The sequence below is a fragment of the Notolepis coatsorum genome, assembly GCF_963971535.1.
Source record: "Notolepis coatsorum genome assembly, chromosome: 10".
NCBI classification, from domain to species: domain Eukaryota; kingdom Metazoa; phylum Chordata; class Actinopteri; order Aulopiformes; family Paralepididae; genus Notolepis; species Notolepis coatsorum.
This window is the reverse complement of record NC_140174.1, coordinates 39,943,225-39,965,591: the sequence shown is the minus strand read 5'-3', so window position 1 is coordinate 39,965,591 and position 22,367 is coordinate 39,943,225. Positions and strand designations below refer to the sequence as shown.

The window sequence follows — 22,367 nt, the reverse complement described above, 5'->3', positions numbered from 1 at the left end:
ATTTTTAAAGTGACCTTTCCTTAGTGGCCATAAGTGTGGGCGTGTGCAGCATGAGTGTGTGCTTGCTCATGTTAAAGAATTTAACATCGTCAGTATTTACATCGTCTACGTCCACAACTTTTATACCAGCCTTCTCCTGTTCCGTCACCTGAGCCGGCAGGGGTTTGGTGCCTGTGGGACCTACAGGCAGACCAGAGGGGGTGTCCCCAAAACCAGGACAAGAAGTCCAAGAGAGGCTCCATCAGATGGATTAGGGACGGCGACCTGCTCTTCATAAAGTGGATGGACACGAGGGAGGTCTCCATTTGCACAACTGTGCATCCTGTGTACAGTGGGGAGACTGTCCTGCGATGGAAGAAGAGGGGTGATGGGCCCAACCGGAAGGTCCCTTTCTTAATTAATAAACTATGTTCTATTTTTATACAATTTGACTCATCTGAATTTCTACAGTTCATGGTCTTGACTCATTTAAAATATTCCACAACAGATTGGCGACGAGGTTATGGGATACCGAGGCTTGACCACCAGCGGGCTAAAGGGGTCGGTGATTGCCGTAGACTCGAGAGCATTCCAGGGGAGCATCATCTTTCCCCGTCTCAAAATCCTCAGAGAAAATGTTACTTTAAGGAGAAGAGAGAACCACTGAAAGAGGATGCCTGGTCGTCACCTCCGGTTGAAATTCTGATTGTCTAAACATTTTGTTTTAAATTTAAATGAAGAGGTCTAAACCAGGACATACAGTACATAGTAGTACCTGTCAGAGCTATTGTTCTTTTTAATTCATATATTACCGTGTGCTTGGCAGACCAGCTTTTGGGTTCTTACAAGCGTCCTAAAAAAGGGAATTTAGGACTGTAAATCTACCCTAATTTCAAGAGGAAATTAGGGTAGATTAAGGGGTACTCCCAATAGTTTCAAACAACAGTCCCGGAGGGAGGACTGGACTTTGAGAAAAGGGAATCAAAGTATTTTTAAGGCACTGCTCTGTTCTATAAGGGTTCATTCAGAACTGGTCCATTTAGTCTGTATGACCTGTTTCAGTTGACCTGTTTCAGTTGTTCATATACGACCTGACCTGTTCAGAAGGGCTCAAAGGAAGAGACAGCTGCTTTGTTTGGGACTTGTTCTATTTGTACAGTCCCGGAGGGAGGACTGGACTTTGAGAAAAGGGAATCAAAGTATTTTTGGTTTAGAACTGGACTCAAAGGGAATAGGGAGCTGCCCTGCTAGTAGAATAGGAGTTGTTCTATTAAGTAAGTTAGAAAACGGACCCATAGAGTGAGCTTCTCTGTTGTTTCTGTAACGTAAGTCAGAAACCAAAAAATCCTGTTAACTAACTTGGGTAAAGCCAGTGGTGCAGTGGTGATTTCATAGGTGGTCGCACTGTGTTCTAATGATGGCATGTGCACGCGCATGCATGTGCGTGCACGTGCTCCTGCTCAAAGAAGTTTGGTACGCCATGCAACCCCGTCCCATGAGCACTGCATGCCTGGGTAAAGCACCATTTCTATTGCGCAGGGGGAAAGTGAAAAGGTAAGATATGTGAGGAAGGGCTGTGGTTCTGACAGTGTAACATATATGTATTATTGGGTTAAAGAGTATGAATTCCCGCAGGGGGGATCATTCTTTTTGAAAATCTTAAACAAACTTGAAGAAAGATTGAAAGAAAAAATAATTCAGTTGAGAAGGAAGAAAGTCAAAATGTTGGATATTGAAAATTAGAGGAACAAGAGAGACAAGACTATTTTATTGCACTGTACTATTTTACTCTGTTTATTACTTTTCATTACAGGTTCAAAACTGTCAGGTATTAAACTGTGTGGGTATCAAACAAGAAAGACTGTCAGGCTTTAAAACTGTGTAGGACCCAGGCCTAGAACTGCACCCTAAGATAGGGAACGTACGGTTATGTATATAACCATAGTTATATGAGTGTAGTGACGCTCTGCGTCATACTGCAATACTCCGGCGTGCAGGAACTGATGGTGTTCCTCCAGCACCGTACCGCCCGCCATCATCCCTGACATGAAGCGCGCTAGCTGCGCAATGTTGGACGTCGCAGCTAGGCTCTGAGTCGAGGCGATGAATGACTGGTCACTCCAGTTGGCCAACTGCTTAGCCGATTTCCCTTGGGGAACCGGCTTCCCTAACGGCTCCCACACCACCTCAGGACAAAGGAGAGACGCCATCGGGCTATCAAGCCGAGGCACCCCTTCCTTCAGTCCCTCGATCAAACCCACCACCCGCGTGACTTGCACGTAGGCGGGGGTAAGGCCGGTGATGCGGGAGATCACCTGTCCCTGACGCACGTAGGCCTCCATTGAGGGGAAGAATGGGCAGACAACGCCCGTCTCCCTCACAGGACGACATTGCCATAGATGACCTATCAAGTCATCGGGGACAGGTGCAGGCAGTGGCTGCGGCAGCGGCACGCCATTAGCGGCTGCGGCTGCCGCCATGAGCTCCGGGAACAAGGCATGTAATTCCCCATGCGCACTGTCCTCCACGCAGCTCGCGTCCCTCACGTACGGGAGGCTACCACTCATTGTGGTGCCACCATCCGATGTGGCCGATAGCAGGGCATCCTGTCTCCGAGTCGGAGGTTCTAACCCAACACCGGAGTACGAGGGACCCCAAGGGGACATACCACCCCCTGCCACACCCTGAGGGGGAGAGTGATGCGTCCCCACCGGGGCGTCAAACAAGAGCGCCCTTGCTTCCACCATAAAATCCTCTGTTTCCATCGGACATGGAGAAGCAGAAGCACCCTCGTCTGGCTCCAGCAGCTCACCAAAACCAGGCCGTTCGCCCCTGCAGGCCACCCTCCTACGACGGGAACGAGCAGAGGCGAAGAGCTTGCGTCTCAGATCCTCCGCTACCAGAGGAGCCGCCGGTGTGTGAATGTGTGAGTGAATGTGAACAAATTTGAAGAACAGGCAAACAAATTTTAAGCGTGGAAAATGGAAGCAGAGAGGGGAGGAAGAAGGGAAAAAATGGCTGGTAGTGAGAAAAATACAGGACACTCACAACATCTCTCTCTATCTCTCCCTCTCCCACCTATATCTATATCCCTTTGTCGTTTCTCAGGGTGGACTCCTCCATCTCTATGCCTATCCATGCCCGCCGGCCCTACTGCTCCAGAACCAGATGCACTGACCCCACTGTTCCAGAACCAGTAGGCAGATGCAGCTGACCCCACTGCTTCATAACCAGGAGGCAGATGCAGCTGACCGCAGCTGACCTCACTGCTCCAGAACCATGAGGCAGATGCAGCTGACCACAGCTGACCCCACTGCTCCAGAACCAGGAGGCAGAGACCCTACATGCAGGGGCGTCGTTTTGGTATGGCAAGGTATGGCACTCGCCATACCTTGGCAAAAAAATAAAAATAAAATAGAAAAAAATTTATAATAATTTTTTTTTTTATGTTTATTTAGAATTCGAATGTCAACATTAGGAACGAAGCTTTGAACTATTCGGTACAGCCCTAGCATGTTTTGATATTTTCAATTATCTCACTTTTACTAGGTGACTTTTACTATAGGTGACTAACTCAAAATATGCCACACAAAAAAAGGAAAATGGACATACAGACGTTTTTTAATCAAAGGGCAGCAGAGACAAGTGATACAGGGACACAGAGGTCTTACAATGGCTTAGTGATTATAACAGTGCAGTTCAGCATTCAGTAACCCATACTTTTTGTGAACGTGTTTTTGATACTACATTCTGTTGAACACACACCTCAAAACCGTACCTAAGGAAAATGTAGTCCTGTGTCATACCTAAATGTCATATAAGTGAATTGTATAGAAACAACTCACCAAAAGTGACTATTGCGCAACTGATTTTACAAAAGAAATCCACCATGGGGGGGAAACCCCCCCTTCACCCCCCCACCCTCCCTAATTGCAATACCTTGGCTTTTACTGAAACGACGCCACTGCCTACACGGCAGCCAACAGCAGAGGCGCCGGCTCCATTCTGCACTCTGCAGCTACAGATCAACACCACCCAGCTATGGGACAGCTGAAACCATCACAGTCGGACACAGCTGAAACTAGGGCTGGGCGATTCTTGCTAAAATGTGAATCACGATTTTTCTCTCTAAGAATTGAGATCACGATTCTCTCACACGATTCTTATTTTTTCAATAAAATCATTTATTGCACTCTTTCTTAAACAGACAACATAACATAATCAAAGTGTTTGACTTAAACTTATAACATATATTAAAGTGCTTGACTTAAACTTGTAACATACAAAATAACTCAAGTCAGAATGGTCATCATTTAAAAAAGTTAAGTAAAAAGTAAAAATAAATAAAAGAAAAGAAAAATGTTATAAAAGAAAATCGTCATAATTTAGAAATCTATGAATCGAGATCGCGATTTTTTTCCGATTAATTACCCAGCCCATAGCTGAAACCATCACAATAGGGACAGCAACCTTATCGAAACCATGCTGGACAAAGATACAATGAAAAGCCAAGAAATCTAAGAGACAGTTCCAACAATCCTAACTCATCAAAGCTGTCACCAACCTCAATGAGGTCACCGCCATTCACCAATCCTCCTTCAGCAGAGGAAGAGGTAGTTCTAGCAACCTTATTGACAGAGTGTTTTTGTGCCTGTTTCAGTTGTGTGGAAACGAACAATGAGTACAGAAACTGTGATAAAGAAGAAAACCATGTGGGGCGACCGAGAGGAACCATCAGACTGGACCAGCCCGGGTATTTTGGATGGCGGAGAGAGAGAGGGCCACCAGCTGAGATCGTCAAATGAGGCAAGTAAAACACACACTACAGGCACTACAATATCATAATAAAAAATATTTGGTAATATATACTGAACTTTGTTTGGAATCTATTACTGTCAGAATGAAAGATGTTTACAAATTGAGTATTGAGGTGTGTTACGACCCTGGCTCAAAGGCACGCAACCTATATGCAAACCAACACCAAAACCCGTGCTCAAACTCAAAATGCTACTCTAACAAGGAATTACTGGTGTAAACTAAAGTACAAGGATAGGAAGAATGTGACAACTCTCCCCCTAACCACAGACAGACCTGCATGTGTGTCTGAAGGCCTGGTTTTAACCATGCCAGCAGGTAACCAATCAGCAGCAATTAGCTAATTAGTAGCCCTCACCTGCATGCCCAGTGACACAGCAGTGATCAGGCAGTGACACAGGAGTGATCAGGCTCATGGTACATAACACCTCCCCCACCAAACTGGTTGCCCAAGAGGCAACCACAACACATAAACCCATAAACAAAACAAAAAACCGTGACCTATTAGTTGTCAGGGCCACTACCACCACAGCGATAACGGGCCAGCCCCTGTCGAACACGACCACCAACCGTGTTGTATTCTCCCCAGCGTGGAACATTTGCCAATGCTGTGTAAAACAAAAAACAACCCTGTCCCGACTTTCGGGCAAGCTAGACCTCACAAAAGGTTCCGCCACTGCGGTACATGGCTGCAGTGGGGCAGGCGCCTCCTCCGCTGAGGCGTAAGACTTAGGACCCTGTCGACCAACCAAGACCGTATCATATACGAGCTCCCTTTCAACAGGCCCCTCCACCGATACCGACCTGTCAAAAATAGACTGCAAACCAAAATCAATTTGAGAACTAATCTCACTGCGCTCAACAGGACAGAACACAGAAAAACAAAAACCATAGATCTCTGATACCACCACCACGCCCATATCCATCCCACCTGGCACTGGCAGTTCAGGATACCGCAAACCGTGAACATCCAGAGTAGCCTGTACCGCCTCAGATACAGCCCCACCGTCCCTGGAACATGGCAATACGTCAGTCACAAAAGCGTCTGGAAGACCATCCAAAATGGCGTCACACAAAATAACATTGTCCTGATCAAAATGGCTGCCACCCAACAGACCAGGTCGCGAAGGTGGCTCCTGCTCCACAGGATACATGTAACTAGGTTGACCATCACACCTAGTGCATGGCAGAGAATCAGTGTGGACACGTGGATGAATGTCAGAATCATCAACTGACATACTGGGACCATCCCTGCCCACAAGTGAAACATTAGGGACAATAGAGCTACTGCGGGAAGGCTGGCAGCCTAAGTCAGGCCTAGTAGCCCCTTCAACTAGAACGGTGTCACATGAATCAACAGCACCTCTCATAGCATCCTTCCCACACTCATCCTCCAATTCGTTCATGGCCTCAGCCACCGTACAGGCTGGGAAGACCTTGAGACACTGTGCTGCCAGATCATCTCCTACGACATGCCTCTCCGGCACACATGTCAACCCTGGCTTCACCACCGGGCCTAACACAAAGGCACAATCAAAAGAATCATTATGCAGAGGTACATCCACAGTGTGTTTTCCAAAATTCTCAACAGGTACACTTTTCAATTCAACAAAGAATGTGTCACCAAGTGTAATGTCCCAAGTCGAAGTACCAACAACATCACTTTCGTCCTTTGACATTGCCCGTGTCACAGCACACACAGGGAACACTCCTGGATGTTTCTGTGCCAGCTCAGTAGGGACCTCAGAAACCACAGGAATGGGAGTTACAACTGGAGTAGCCAACACTTTGTCACCAGCCAAATCATTCCCTAGAATGAAGGACACCCCTCTTATGGGAATGTGAGAACATACCCCCACAACAACATTGCCTGATACTAAGGGAGAATTGAGCGTGACCTCATGCAAACGTGCATCCACAAATCCACCCCCAAAGCCCCGAACAACGACACCGGAATGCAAAGAAGAGTTCTCTGAAAACGGCAAAACCCCCTCCAGAATGAGGGACTGAAAAGCACCGGTATCCCTCCAAATTGTTATAGCCTGTTTGGACTCTAGTGCATTAGTCAGGGAAACAAATCCATCCATCATAAATCTTGAGGAACCCTCAAGCTCTTTGTCCACACGTTTGATACTTCCCCCATCACCATCTAACGCTGGCAAAGGTGTTCTGCATATGGTTTCTACCAGAGCCACTGTTCTGAAATTTTTCTGCTCAAGCACCGGGCACCCAGCAACGATATGACCAGGTTCTTTACAGTAGAAACAGATAATCCCTTCTGGGAATGCACCAGCAGAACCACCCCGCCTAGGAGGTGAAGTTAACTGACCAGCAGACACAGGTTTTGGGAAACGGCCCCCCTGAACAGGACGCCTATCCCTGGACTCAACACGGTAGTCCTCCAAAAAAACGGACTTGTGTGTCAACACAAACTCATCAGCGAAGACAGCGGCGTCGCCTATCTTCGATACCCTACGCTCGTTCAGATGAGTGGAAACGGTATCAGGAACACATCTCTTAAACTCCTCTAGGAGAATCAACTGTCTAAGCTGCTCTCTTGACTCTGCTTTCTGAGAAGTGCACCACCTGTCAAACAGGTTCTCCTTCTCTCTTCCAAATTCAACATAAGACTGACCTTCCGACCTGCGATAGGCTCTAAAACGCTGACGATAGGCCTCGGGGACCAACTCATAAGCCCTCAATATGGAAGCTTTAACAAGCTCATAGTCAGCGCTTTGTTCAAGGGACAGAGCAGTATAGGCTTCTTGTGCCCTACCAATAAGAACACACTGCAGCAGCAGTGTCCAGGCTGTATCAGGCCACTTCAATGTGGTTGCCACCCGTTCAAAAAGGGGAAAATATCTTTCCACCTCTTTCTCAAAAAATGGAGGCACCATCCTAATATTCCTGCCTACATCAAAACCGGAACGTGACTCTGAATGCAGAGCACCCGCCTGCAAGGCAGCATGCTTATACTCAAGCTCCTTCTGCGCACGCTCGTGCTCCAGCAACATTTGTTTCTCCTTAAGCTCCCACTCCTCTTTCCTCTCTTTATGCTCATGCTCACGCTCCTCTCTCCTCTCCTTAAGCTCACGCTCCTTAAGCTCCCGCTCACGCTCATGCTCACGCTCCTCTCTCCTCTCCTCCCGCTCCTGTAGTAGCTGTCTTTCCTTAAACTCCAACTCTCTAATCCTCCACTCACCCTCTGCACCAGATAATAGCGGAGACACGTCAGACAAAGGAGGCTCCTCCACCCTCGCCACAAGCACCTGCTCTCTAATGAGTAACACCCTCAAAGCACTCAAGGCAGTTGGCTTCAAACGTTTCTCACTTGCAGTAAGCTCTACCCTGTAGTGTACAGCAAGTTCTAGAAGTTGTTCCTTGGAAAACCTCTCCAACATGTCATGAGACGGGTGATCAACAAAGTCCTTGATGGAAGCCATCTTTACTGCACCAGCGCCACACCCTGCCCACCTTAGAGTCACCAAAAAAAAACTGCCAAAAGCACCCTAGCACACCCACAATCTACCTAAAGAACCACCAAAGAGCCACTAAAGAAACACTGAAGAACCACAAAGAACCACGAAGCACCACTGAAGAACCACTAAAGAACCACTAAAGAACCACTGAAGACACACTACAGAACCACTGAAGAACCATAAAGAATGCTAATGCCAATACTAATAACCATAAAGGGACGCGGTGGAAATGTGTGCTCTACTGAGCGCACCTTTCTAATTTGCAAAAAATTAAATAAAAAACAACCACCCTGAAATAAATAGACGTGTCATACACGCAGGAGGTCAGGTGCTAACAGGTATGCTAACCAAACACTCAAAACAAACAAAATAAATACAACAAACAAATTCAAACAGGTGCGCCTTCTAACCTGACATGACTACTTACGCTTCTACATCTAAACTGCAGTCAAAACCGGCCCACCACATGTCTACCCTAAGAAACACTAAATCAGGCCCTACCACACTATCTGTGTTTTCTGGCCCCCTAATCTACCTACCCTTAAGCTAATGCCCTGTAGACCTAACTATCTTCAACCACACCTGCTACCAGCCAAAGATCATATTTGACCATCCACCCGTCCAGTACATGGTATGGTACCAGACAAGTAGATGGTGCTAATCACTTCCCTGACTGCCCCAGGAGTATGTGGTGCACAGGAAGCTAACCCACAACCAGAAAATAATGTCCCTATCTACATGTGGTGCCCACTAAACTATATATTTTAACAGCATAAGTAGTCACATCAAATTACAAACAAATAAGGCATACTCACCTGTTTGATGAAACGGCTCAAGCCCCCACGTTACACAATATGTAACGAACACCACCCAAACCATAGCACCATGACACACCATGCAACACAAAAAAACCACCAAACAATTTCTAGGGGTAAATATCCCGGACGAGCGCCCAACTGTTACGACCCTGGCTCAAAGGCACGCAAACCAACACCAAAACCCGTGCTCAAACTCAAAATGCTACTCTAACAAGGAATTACTGGTGTAAACTAAAGTACAAGGATAGGAAGAATGTGACAACTCTCCCCCTAACCACAGACAGACCTGCATGTGTGTCAAGGCCTGGTTTTAACCATGCCAGCAGGTAACCAATCAGCAGCAATTAGCTAATTAGTAGCCCTCACCTGCATGCCCAGTGACACAGCAGTGATCAGGCTCATGGTACATAACAAGGTGATCAAATAGTGTTTTTGTTTTGTGTTTGTTTTTTAAATTCACATTACAAAAAGGCACCTGAAATATGTGTCAACGTTTAGATAAAACCTATGCAATATCAGACACCAAAATAGAATTGAATAAGTACACAGACACCATTGTGTTCAGAGACTTGGTTCAATGCATGATTTCATTGTTTGTCCTTAGTGCCTCGAACCACGGATTTAACTACACCGTGGTTGTGGGTACTGGGAATATTTCTAAGGCAGGCAAGGTGGGAAGGCAAAAGTGTCCTTTTCATATAATAAATATTTAATACTATTTTGATACTATATAATATGTAGTAGTAATACTATACATATGTAATACTTATCAAGTTCAAGTCCATCATTCCAGTGATGTGAGTATTTGATTATTTCTCTAGAGCTTTGCCTCAAAATTATTATAGTTTTTATTGTTTTGTTTTACCTTATCTCTCCGCTCAGAGGGGAGGGCAGCTTGGCTGTGCAGCTATGCCAAGCAAATTAAGGGGGGACAGCACCCCCTAATAGGGAAGAAAAAAAATACTTGAATAGATATCACTATGAAACTTTCCCAGTTTGTTATGTACATATAAACTAAGAAAAAATATATTGCAAGTTTCCTGAATTTTATGTTTATATATGCAAATGAGGCACTTCCCCATTAAATATGTGCACATTTATGGATGCAATCAGGCAAAATGAAGTCAAATAAACAACTAAATGTGTGTTATTGACATTTTATTGTCACTAGTTTCATAGAAGACATGTTTAGGAAGCAAAATATAACAAAATCTCAATATTGTCGAAAAAAAGCAAAAAGGCAATTTTGGGGGTGCTGTCTCGCCTTAACAATAGAGTTCTCCAACCAACATCTCTGAGATCCTGTTGTGCTCAGTTATGGTGTTTGTTTTGGGAACGCTCCGTTCCAAACAAGGGCTTGGTAGGTAGCTGAAATTTACAACACGCTGTTTTTATTCTTTTTTGTAATTGACCTCAGACCCTGATTATCTGATTTCTCAGTCCCTTCTATAGGGTCTGCAGTGTTGTTTATATAGGTGGTATAGATGGATTCATGCTAGCCATTGCAAACTGGTTCACCAGTAGCTGAATCCTAGAAGATTTAGAAAGACAATTCTAACTTTAGTAATCCAAACTTTAATGTCAATTCAACATTCAAAGTGATGTAAGCAATCACACTGGAAATTATATTTTTGCAAGATACTGCCCTGTTTTTGTTTTAATTTCTGTCTTACAGAGGAGACACCTGGGGGGGGGGGAATGTTTTCCAACTTGACCACCCAGGGATATCTAAGGACACTGAGTGCTAAACACTGTCTGTACGCTCTTAGCAGTGAACATTTGCAAAGAGACACAAACTTCATGATAATCGCTTGTCAAGATGAGATGAGGGTGAAAAAGCGCCTCTCTCCAACAAGTGGCATGACAACGCCCCTACTCATCTTCGGGGTGATCGCCAAAATCACTCATCTGTGTTCCACTACACACATGAGTGCATGCTTACCAACTGTCCGTCTGCAACACTACTATCACCAACATCTAAGAAGGGAGATCCCCCCTTGAATGGCCCTTCTAAGGTTTCTCTCCTCCACACTGCCTGTGGAGCTTTTTTCCCTATTGTTAGGTTTTAGTGAGTTTTTCCTTACCTTCGCGTGGGGTATGTCTGGGAGTGCTTGCATTCTTTCATTTATTTGCATCCATCTAAAAATGTTTGCACCTTATGGTGTTCTTGTTCTGTTCTTGACTTATTGTTATGTTTTCTTCTTGACTTGTTTAAAGAAGATCTGTACGGCCCATGGGGACATTAACGTGTGTTGTCGGGCCCTATAAATAAATTTGATTTGATTTGATTTGACCTGTTTCCTGTCATTCCTGGGGCACATGCTATGGTGATTCTGTCATTTGTTGTCATGGCTGTAATGTTTTCCACAACACCACAAACAGATATTCATCAAAAACCTGTTCAAGTTCATTTTTAGAATGGAATGTTCATGCTTAGTGCTAAAAGGGTTTTAAGAGATTTTGGCCGATTCATAGATAAGAACATGCAAATGGACCTTGTAGAAGTGGAGCAATCTTCCATTTACTTGGTATGTACTTGTAGGCACATTTTCAGAAAATATGGCTAGGGCTTAACAGGTTAATGTTGAACAACTGACAGGTATTGAAAGATGAAATGATCTTGGAAAAAAGGGCAAAAGCAATGCCCTAAATACACAAAATTCCCAGGTGGAATTAGTGATGCATAGGAGTAAAAATGCATAAGCTGAAGGCTCTGGGAATGAATGATGGAGCTGTAAAGTGGATTGCCTCATATCTTATGGAGGTCAGAGGTTATATATTCCCTAGTGTTTGGAATCACAAAGCCAAATAACCAGATCTAGCTTAGCCAACCTGCTAGATGTAGAACAAAGATGAAACAATGCTTATTTACTCACACAGGAGTGGAATGAGTTGCCTTTGACCATCAAACAGGGATTGAACCTGTATAATTTCAAGGTTAATGCTAGGAAATGGCTCCTAGAAAATGTCCCAGAGTAAACTCAGGAGACTGAGAGTGGAGGGAGGCTTCCTGCTTTAGTGTATGCTATTTTTTTTATTAACAATGTATTTTACATTTGACTTTTAGCCATATAGCCTACTGTAGGCTGATGTGTATGAAAATACTATGTGCTGCTGAGACCAAGGACCACAATGGAAATAAGTCTTTTCTGTGCCATCCTTGATCATTTTAGTATGCAAGACTTGCATTTAAAAAATTGTCAAATAAACAAAAAAGATCAGCTAAAAAACAACTATCTTTTCAAATGGGGGTCCTTGGTACATAATCACATGAAATGGTCCCTGAATGTACAGTACTCCATGTACTTGTGTTGCATTGACATACTACTACAGCCATGCTATGAATTCACCTTCATTTCTGGTCGAGGGAAACTGTTGAGAAGAGGGAACAGTTTAGGAGTGTGCACCCAATCCACAGATACAGAGTTGGGATCCTGGTATGGCTCTAGAAGCAGAAAACAAGTCAGTGTCAAGCTGCATCACAATACTAGATGCAGAAAACAAGTCAGTGTCAAGCTGCATCACAAATGCAGAAAACAAGTCAGTGTCAAGCTGCATCACAATACTAGATGTAGAAAACAAGTCAGTGTCAAGCTGCATCACAATACTAGATGTAGAAAACAAGTCAGTGTCAAGCTGCATCACAATACTAGATGTAGAAAACAAGTCAGTGTCAAGCTGCATCACAATACTAGATGAAAACAAGTCAGTGTCAAGCTGCATCACAATACTAGATGTAGAAAACAAGTCAGTGTCAAGCTGCATCACAATACTAGATGTAGAAAACAAGTCAGTGTCAAGCTGCATCACAATACTAGATGAAAACAAGTCAGTGTCAAGCTGCATCACAATACTAGATGCAGAAAACAAGTCAGTGTCAAGCTGCATCACAATACTAGATGCAGAAAACAAGTCAGTGTCAAGCTGCATCACAATACTAGATGCAGAAAACAAGTCAGTGTTAAGCTGCATCACAATACTAGATGTAGAAAACAAGTCAGTATCAAGCTGCATCACAATACTAGATGTAGAAAACAAGTCAGTATCAAGCTGCATCACAATACTAGTTATACAACAGGTAGGTCCGACCACGCATTGTGATTGGTCGAGAGCGTTCTAAGCCGTGAGTATATTCATGATACACTCACGGTTAAATCACCATGAATATACCACTGCACTGGCTTTAGAATGTTGTAGAAAGTTTCAACTGCCATTCATCAAACGGAAACTGTCAACATGACCTACTCCGCAGACAACATTACGTTTGATTTAACGTACCCGTTAACTATAAACGAGTGGATAGATGTAGGACCGTCATCTATATCTTTCCACTCATTTATAGTTAACAGGTACGTTAAATTAGACTAGTAATATATCATTCGTTTGCGTTGCCAAGCTGGTTGATAGCTTACTCCATTTGAAATTCCATAGCGACGATACATCTTTAGGAAAAAAATTCTACACCAAGTTCACTGAAATCGATATAAAAGACCCTAGAATAGTTGATCCTATATTTTTCCCGACGGTGCAACTTGCTGTATAAAAGCAATAATACACTTGAACCAGTGGAATATCAGGAATATTGCCACTCTGTGATGCCTGCGGACGCATCACAGCCGTGGCAATATTCCTGATATTCCACTGGTTCGAGTGTATTATTGCTTAAATGTAGAAAACAAGTCGGTGTCTGGATGTAGAAAACAAGTCAGTATCAAGCTGCATCATAATACTAGATGTAGAAAACAAGTCAGTATCTAGATGTAGAAAACAAGTCGGTGTTTAGATGTAGAAAACAAGTCAGTGTCTCTAGATGTAGAAAACAAGTCGGTGTCTAGATGTAGAAAACAAGTCAGTGTCTAGATGTAGAGAACAAGTCAGTATCAAGCTGCATCATCTTCTCATGAAGTTGTACAAATATGAGTGATATAAAATATGATGATGTAAATATTTTTACAATATCACTTTTATATAATTTAATTACCTTGGTATGGCTCAGTCTGGTTCATCAGGACAAACATTACCCTCTTCCAATTGGTACATGCCACCTGTTAAACAGATGTCACAGGTTAACAGAACATTATCCTGTGTCCTTGTTTTTAGTTATTTTTTTACTAACAGCCATTTTGCCCAGATTGTGTGAAGGCCTGACAGAGAACATGGCCATTGAACCTTGATTGCAATATGAGGCTGCTGGATTATGTAATATAATTGGCGAGGGGTAGCGGGCTTCATTGTTTGTCTTCTATTGACTATTATGTTTTTGTGGCTGCCCCTCTCCCCTCCTTCTGCTGTCTCTCTTAGGAAGATAATGACATCACAGGCCTTGGAAATAAAACCAGAAAGGAGATACAGAATAGCAGAATGAGACCGGTCTCGTACTACATGACGGCATGTCCTTTAAGCTGGGTAGTGGCTCTTCAGAATGAAGGGGTATGGGTTGATAATTTACATTGAGACCGGGACTGACCCCAGGCCATGGAGAAAACTAACCCGGAATGAAGAGCGGTACCGCTTGATTTGTCCGGTTGAGCAGTTTACCCATATCTGATTGTTAAATTGAAAGATATCCAAAGATACCTATAGCCATTAACCTTTCCTGATTTGGAGCAAGAGAAATATTGTAAATATTTTTTGGAATGGTGTGCATCTGGAGAAAAAACTTTTTTTCTAAAAGGGAAAGGCGTTGAGCTAAGTTCTGCAAAAACCAAATAGACTGATACGTACAAAATAGACGCAAGTCATTTACGTCCTCCCACACCGTTTAGAGTCAGCATCTGAAAACACTCCGTTTGGAGGGCCATGACCACTACCCCTTGATCCACAAAAGGATCAGGACACCCTACCCTACACGGCCACGCACTGGTAGGAGGGGGGGATTGGGAATCAGGTCTTTATACCCCCCCCCCTCCCCTTAGTTGCTTGTCTCCCTGTTGTTTGTACGTTCCCTTCCTTATCACCTTTGTTGTTTTTATTGATAGTGTAAGTATTAGTAGGCAGCCTAATTTTAGCTTTGCCCCTGTGTTCTCTTGTTCCCCTTTGGTGTGCAGGTCAGAGCAGCCAAGGCACTCCGCTAGTCAGAATGGTTTAGATAAGTCCTTCTGGCTATTAGCCTCCCTAGCCACTGGCAGCATTCTTTTTTTATTTTTGCATGCTTTATTCTGTGAACGTACAGACAAGTTTGCGAGCCTAGCCCGGTGTGTAGCATTAGCCTAGCTCCCCAGAGCCTTAGTATATTATACAAATGTGGCCAACTGTGCGTCGGTGTGCTGTGTAGAATAGCACATTTTTACATTGAGTGTTCAGCCTTGTGGCTTCCTTATGGGGCCATTATTGTTCCAATATTATTTGGAAACGTGTGTGGAGAGCTGTGTATCTCAATCGGTACATAGATCTGTAAATCCATACACAGATCTGTAAATCCGTATACAGATTTAAAGGTGCTATAGATCAGTGGTTCTCAAACTTTTTACACCAAGTACCACCTGAGAACGTAGCTGGCTCTCCAAGTACCACCATATGACCGGCGTTAAAATACAGTCTATTCAGCTATGCACAGTTCACGCAGGAGGCAAATGTATTCCTAATAACATTATTTATTGTTAACTTTTGTCAGACACAGCCACAATGTACAAAGGGATAGCACTAGAACTAGCAAACGCTTCCACACAACTCATACAATGCAAGGGGCATTGAGAACATAATAACTAACATTCTCACATAGCAAGTGAGAAAACTAAGAACAACTGTATTTCAGCAAATGTACTTAATTCTCTCTCTCTCTATCTCTCTCTCTCTCACTCTCTCTCTCTCTCACACAGCAAGCAATTGTCCGTCATTCTCTCTCACACTCACACTCACACACACACACACACACACACGCACACACACTAAGGCTGAGCCCGAACCCTGTTTTTAGGGTTCGAACGTTCGCCAGGGTTTATCGAACGAACGTTTGAACGTTCGTTTTTTTTAATTTTTTAATAAAAATCTTTTTTAATAATTTTTTTTCCCATTTTTTTAATAATACATTTTTTTTTATTGTATTATTATAGATCCTACGGAGGGCGGCATTGCATAGTCTATTGGTGAAAACCATGTTGTTTACAGTGGTGGCTGTTCATGTAAACATGTAATTAAACAAAGCACTCAGAAGAAAATAAACAAGCTACTGAATCAAAGTATGATAAACAATAGCCCTTGCAGTCACGTAAGGGGCTAGATAAACAAATGCATTAGTTTTGTGGCATTAACGTTATAAAGTTAGTGTTACACGTTCAATAACAGGTATTCACTCTTGGTCGACGGGGAGGGGAGCCGGGAGGAGAGGCGCACGCCTCGGCTCAACAGACCCGTCCACCGTCTACCTCGGAACGGCCGGGCTCCCAACACGCCTGCCGCCCGTCCGCCCTACCACCGTTCCGAGGTACCGTGCGCCTGCTGTTGTTTCCAACGCAACCACCTCCCGCCATGAAGCTCGCGCTCCGTGGCCGAAAAAGGATGGTATTCATTAATGATCCGTCTGCAGGTTCACCTACGGAAACCTTGTTACCGATTACTTTCTCGGCGGGGAGCTAACTACGGCTCCGGTAGCTACGGTAAGTCTGTTGAGGCTTGCCGATTGGTGGTAACAGCAGAGGCGGGTGCAAGCGGTGTGACGTAATTGGCAGAATCGCCTGTCAATCAAAATAGAGCTCTGGTTGAGAAATAGTATCCCGCTGCAGCCCGGCAGACCATACTGGTTGAGCCGAGCGCCTCGAATTCACATCACCTCAACCATAGATATCTATAGAACACTAGATAGCTTAAGGCGGAGTCACCAGCGTCACTGAACCGCCGCCATCTTGCTCCAGTTAGCCTTGAGTGAGAGTGAGTGAGCTGCACAGACAGAAATACTCATAACTCGCTGAAATATTGACGGATTTACAAACGGGTTGGTTTGCTATAAACATCAAATATGTAGTTATGATACTGCATACTTATAAAAAAAAATTTAAAGATGTTTTTTTTTTTACAAACCGCTTGAATCATAGCCACGTTAATAATGCTTGTAATAAACGAAACCGTTTGTAAATCCGTCAATATTTCAGCGAGTTATGAGTATTTTTGTCTGTGCAGCTCACTCACTCTCACTCAAGGCTAACTGGAGCAAGATGGCGGCGGTTCAGTGATGTCGCTCTCCATTGGCCGGCAGCGCGGGCAAGCTATCTAGTGTTCTATATATATCTATGACCTCAACCCCGTGCGCATCCTTTATTTTTTTTTCACCGAACGTTCGAACCTATTTGTTGTGAAGGGCCAGATTAAACCGAATATATATATTTATTTATATATATATATTTAATTGTATTTGTATATTCTCTAATATTCCCTGATATCCCTTGTATATTCCTTGTACAATATGCATTGAATATCCATTCTAGCCTACTGAACATCCCATAATAGTCTCCATTCTACTATTGGTCGAGACCTTGGTGCCAGGCTGCCATACCCCTCAGACCCAGTTCAAACGTACCGCTCCACATGTACGAACAAGTCCTAGTTCCGCGTAGGAATCTGACTACCGCACCACTAATGGGACTATTTGTTCATAGTGCGTATATATACTGCGCTACTAAAGTAGGACTTCCTTTTCAGTCCAGTTTCTTACCCTCCAATAGAGTCACAGACGTAAAGCCTCCCCGCGACGCCACGTGTGGGAGTAAGGCCAAGTTCGCCTACCATCGGTATTGAGACATCGTGTATATTAATATTTGAATAGTCATATTTGGCACTATATCGTCGAGTTGGACGTAGTCTATTAAGCTAATAATAGTCTGTTAATATATAGTGCTTCGTGCGGTGAGAATACTACCGTAGCCAGCACCCCATCGTTTCGGGCAGAGAACTGGCTGCTTATCCAGGGTGGTTGACCCTACGTGAAGCTGCACCCAAGGAGCCCCAGAGCCGACGAGCGAGTGGACCTGTATACCGGATTATTCTACCGACGACAGCCCGCCTTCCCAGGCACGGATTATGCTTTGTATACTTTGATTATTCCATGGATAAAGACCCCCGACACTGCCGTGTGTTGGAACCCCCCCCCTGGAGAGGACGCAAGGTGAGGAGACGCTCTGCAAGACGAGGTCGCTTCACGTCTCTCCTCCGTGGACCGGATGACGCCGGCCCACAAAGAGTCCACCTGCTTTCATCTGTGGTCCAAGGATCGCCGGCGCATTGAACGGCACTACAGTGGGTTCACCTGGGATACCCTTGGCCGGATGAGGCAGCCGGATTCTACCCCCCCCCCCCTTCCTACTCCTGTCGGCTTACAAGCGACCGGATTAACCCCCCCCTAGTGTATCCAGTATATAATCATTAAAGTATCATTGCTGTTATTCCTTAAACTATTCCAGGTCGTATATGTACCACCTGCGCCTTCAGAGATTGGACATTCTCTATTGATATATCGACGAATACTCTTGCCATAAAAGTGCATACTAATTTCCATTCATAAATGTGATTGATTTGATTAAGTGCTTGCTCTACACACCATCGCTGTGTAGAAATAAAGACCTATTTCTAATTCGTACATTTGTGTTGGATCCGTTTCATCTACGTGACAGTGTTCATCATAATATATTTATGCCGTGTACTGGGTGGCCGAATATTAAGTACAAAGGTAGTGGTAGTAAGTATCATATCTAGTAATACAGTCAGGGAATTGTACCCCTCAGTTACAATTGGTCCTTCGAGCCGGAGGGTAATTAGTGTAATATTAATATAGTGTTATTAATATTGAAATGGCCTATGATGAACACTCCACGAAACGATCCTCCTAACCAACGCCCGCAGCGCGAACGACGGCTCCCTCAGTACTTAGAGGCTTACGCTGTCAGTCAACAACCTAGTCTTCTACTAACAGTAAACGCGGTAAAACTAGAAAGTAAAAGTATGTCTAACCCCAACGCCCAGACTACCCCGACCATAGAGGCCCCTACGGGTTCTAATGTAACTGACCAAGTTCACGGTGGGGACCAGTGGGAACCAGACATGACTTCACACCCCGCCAGTACTGAAGAAGTAGTCCCCGATGAGTCCCGGGAGGAATACAACGCTACCGAGAGAGAACTCGGCACGGAAGAAGACGGGGACAGCACCGTGGAGATAGAGCTCCAAGGCTCCGCAAGGAGTACCCCGAGGGAAGGCTCCCCTATACAACCGCCTTCTCCCAGCGAGGCAGAGAGGACCCTACAGCAGGCCTTCCTCATCAGCCTGAACGCCGCTGCTGAACGCGACCGACTGCAGATCCAGCAGCGGAGCGAAGAAGAGCATATACGTCTGGAACTAAGACGCATTCAGAGAGAAGAGAATGTGGCCCGAGACCGAGCAGACAGCCAGCGAGCAGCTGCTGGTGCTCTACGGGACGCAGAGCGCGACAGACAGCAAGCGCAACTAATAGAACAGCTGATCAGACGGACAACACCCTCTCCCTCCGCCAGAGGCTCCAGGAACTCGTCTAGACACACCTCCAGGGCGGCATCCCCTAGCCGAGTAAACAACCCTGAACTTGACCAACAGACGAGGTCTATACCCCCCACAGACCACCTCCCCCCACCGGTCCAAGCGAGACCTAGCAACCGGGAAGGAGCAGCATATCCTGTGGAGAGGCTAAACCAGAGACTACAAGCACTGGATGACCTAACTGAAGACGAAGAGGAAGAGGAGGAGAACCACGCCCGACGACAGCACAGTACTCTACCGGACCAGGAGGTCCGGTACAGCCCAGGCTATACTCCCGCGGAGCTGCGCTACAGACCCCCGACTCTATACACGGGTGAGCACGACGCACGACCCGCACCGAGGAACAGCACCTGGACAAGCGGGCCATGGTACACTGCCGGTACCAGCCCATACCAAGGAGCGGGAGGAGACTCGCCTAGGAGGCCTCTCCCCCAACGCTCGCCGATGTATCCACAGTCAGCGTCATACATTGGCCCGCCTATGGTACCCGACTTCACCCAAGAGAACCGGGCCCAGTATACGGAACTCCGCATGTGTCTGGAGACCATGTTGGTGGATGTATTGGATGAACGCCATAAATACGCCATCCTACTGAAGCACTTAAAGGTGCCCCGCGCACATAATATAGCGCTCGCCTACGCGACTTCCACCACCCCATACACAGCAGCGCTGGTAGCATTGGACCAGAGGTATGGGCGCATATGGGATTACGTGATCCAGGAGATCCGACACATCGACCGCTTACCCCCAGCCATAGACAATCGAGCACTGGACGACCTGTCCATCAGAGTGCAGTCCCTGGTAGGGATGTTGGGAGCGCAGAGAGAGAAGGGGAGGCATGAACTTTACGCCAACTCAAATGTGGAAAGGATCTTGGAGAAGCTGCCGCCCGCTCGACAGGAGCGTTTTAGGCGACAGAGGGACCACCGAGACCCGAATGGCCCCGAACCGAACCTCCTCGATCTAGCAGACTTCCTGGCGAGAGAAGTCAGCAGCCTACGGCTAGATACATTCGGACGGAGCACCCCTGGCTCCAGAGAAGGAACCAGACGACTAAATGATGGAAGAAGATCGGTGACTGTGATGCACCAATCGGAGTCAGTACCGAGCAGCAGGAGCCACAGTACCCCCTCCAGAACGGAGAAGTGGAAGATAGTGTGCCCCTACTGTGAGAAAGAACACTGGCTAGCGCAATGTGACTCCTTCCCCAAGCTGAACGCGGAGGAAGCAAGTCAATGGATAAAGTCCAACAAGCGCTGTTTTCGCTGTGCGCGCTCACACATGGCAGCCGAATGCTGCTTAAAGAAAAGGTGCACCAAGTGCGATGGAGCCCATCTGGACATACTTCACGACAGTAACAGACGGCGCCCTTCACCCGCACCATCCAGCAGCAAAGCGAGCGTCATGTACATCGATCCCGCCAGCAGCAGTGGAGCCCGAGTACTCCTAAAAGTAGTGAGTGTGACACTAAGCTACCAGAATAAAGTCCTGGACACTTACGCCGTCCTCGATGACGGGTCAGAGAAGACCCTGCTGCTCGCCTCCGCTGCGGCCCAGCTAGGGCTGCGGGGAAGCGAAACCCAAATGACAATTCGGACAATAAGACGAGATTTGAAGACGATAAAGGGCGAGAATGTCTCATTCTCTATCGCAGCAAGCGGCCAGCCTGAGCGACGGTACCAGATTACAGACGCTTTCACCAGCCAAGAAATAGGACTGTCGCGGTACACATACCCCGTCGCCAAGCTGATGGAGAAATATGCACATCTGCGCAAGTTACCGATCCCGCTCATAGACAATGCTATGCCGACCCTGTTGATAGGCTCCGACCATGCAGACCTCATTGTCCCGATAGACCGGGTTCATACCGGACCCCGAGGCTGTCCTGCAGCAGTCGAGACCCGTTTGGGATGGACTCTCCAAGGCCCGCTCGCCAAATCTCTCAACCGAAGTACAGCCACTAGATGTCTCCACTCCCGAGTCACAGAGGGAGAAACCGCACTCCTGCAACACGTAGAGCGGTTATGGACCTTGGAACAAATGCCCTTTAAGAACGGAAAGAAAGACATTCGCTCTAAAGATGACATTTACGCCATTCACCTCCTCGAGACAGGGACCAAGAGAGTCCCGGTCAACGGCGTGTTGAGATACGCCACGCCACTCCTGCGGCGAGAAGGAATGCCTACTTTCCACGCCAAGACAGACGCCACAGAACGGTACCTGCTGAACACGGAGCGGCGCTTAGCCAAGAACCCCGCCCAAGAGAGTGTATACCGCGCTGAGATTGAGAAGCTCATCACAGCGGGACACGTCACAAAGATGGACATTAAAGAGGCTGACCAGACCACTGAATCGTGGTACGTGCCTCACCACAAGGTCCATCACAACGGTAAAGACCGCATAGTATTTAACTGCAGCTACCAGATCGGATCCCAAAATCTGAATAAAGAGTTACTGCCCGGTCCCACACTCGGCCCCTCCCTACTCGGCGTTCTACTCCGCTTCCGCCAGGAAAAGGTGGCCATCAGCGGGGACATTAAAGGAATGTTCCTGCAGGTGAGATTAGTAGAGGCGGACAAGCCCCTGTTACGGTTCCTATGGAGAGAGAAGCCAGGAGATGAGCACCCAGCCATCTACCAATGGGAAGTCCTCCCCTTCGGAACGACGTGCAGCCCCTGCTGTGCTACATTTGCACTACAGAAACATGTAGCAGAGGACCCAGCAGCGGACGAAGAGGTCCGACACAGCGTAAAGAACAGCTTCTACGTAGACAACT

General features: G+C 45.9%; 1 protein-coding gene across 1 annotated transcript in view; it reads right to left on the bottom strand.

The window, feature by feature from the left end:
• The window catches only part of LOC311235544 (carbohydrate sulfotransferase 12-like), a gene marked incomplete at both ends in the record, with an annotated part of 89,524 nt that overhangs the window by 47,307 nt on the left and 19,850 nt on the right, over positions 1-22,367 (bottom strand). Inside the window, 2 exons of the mRNA XM_084323013.1 lie at positions 12,442-12,536; positions 14,073-14,136. Of these exons, the coding sequence (XP_084179139.1) occupies positions 12,442-12,536; positions 14,073-14,136 (159 nt within the window). The remainder of the gene's footprint in view (positions 1-12,441; positions 12,537-14,072; positions 14,137-22,367) is intronic.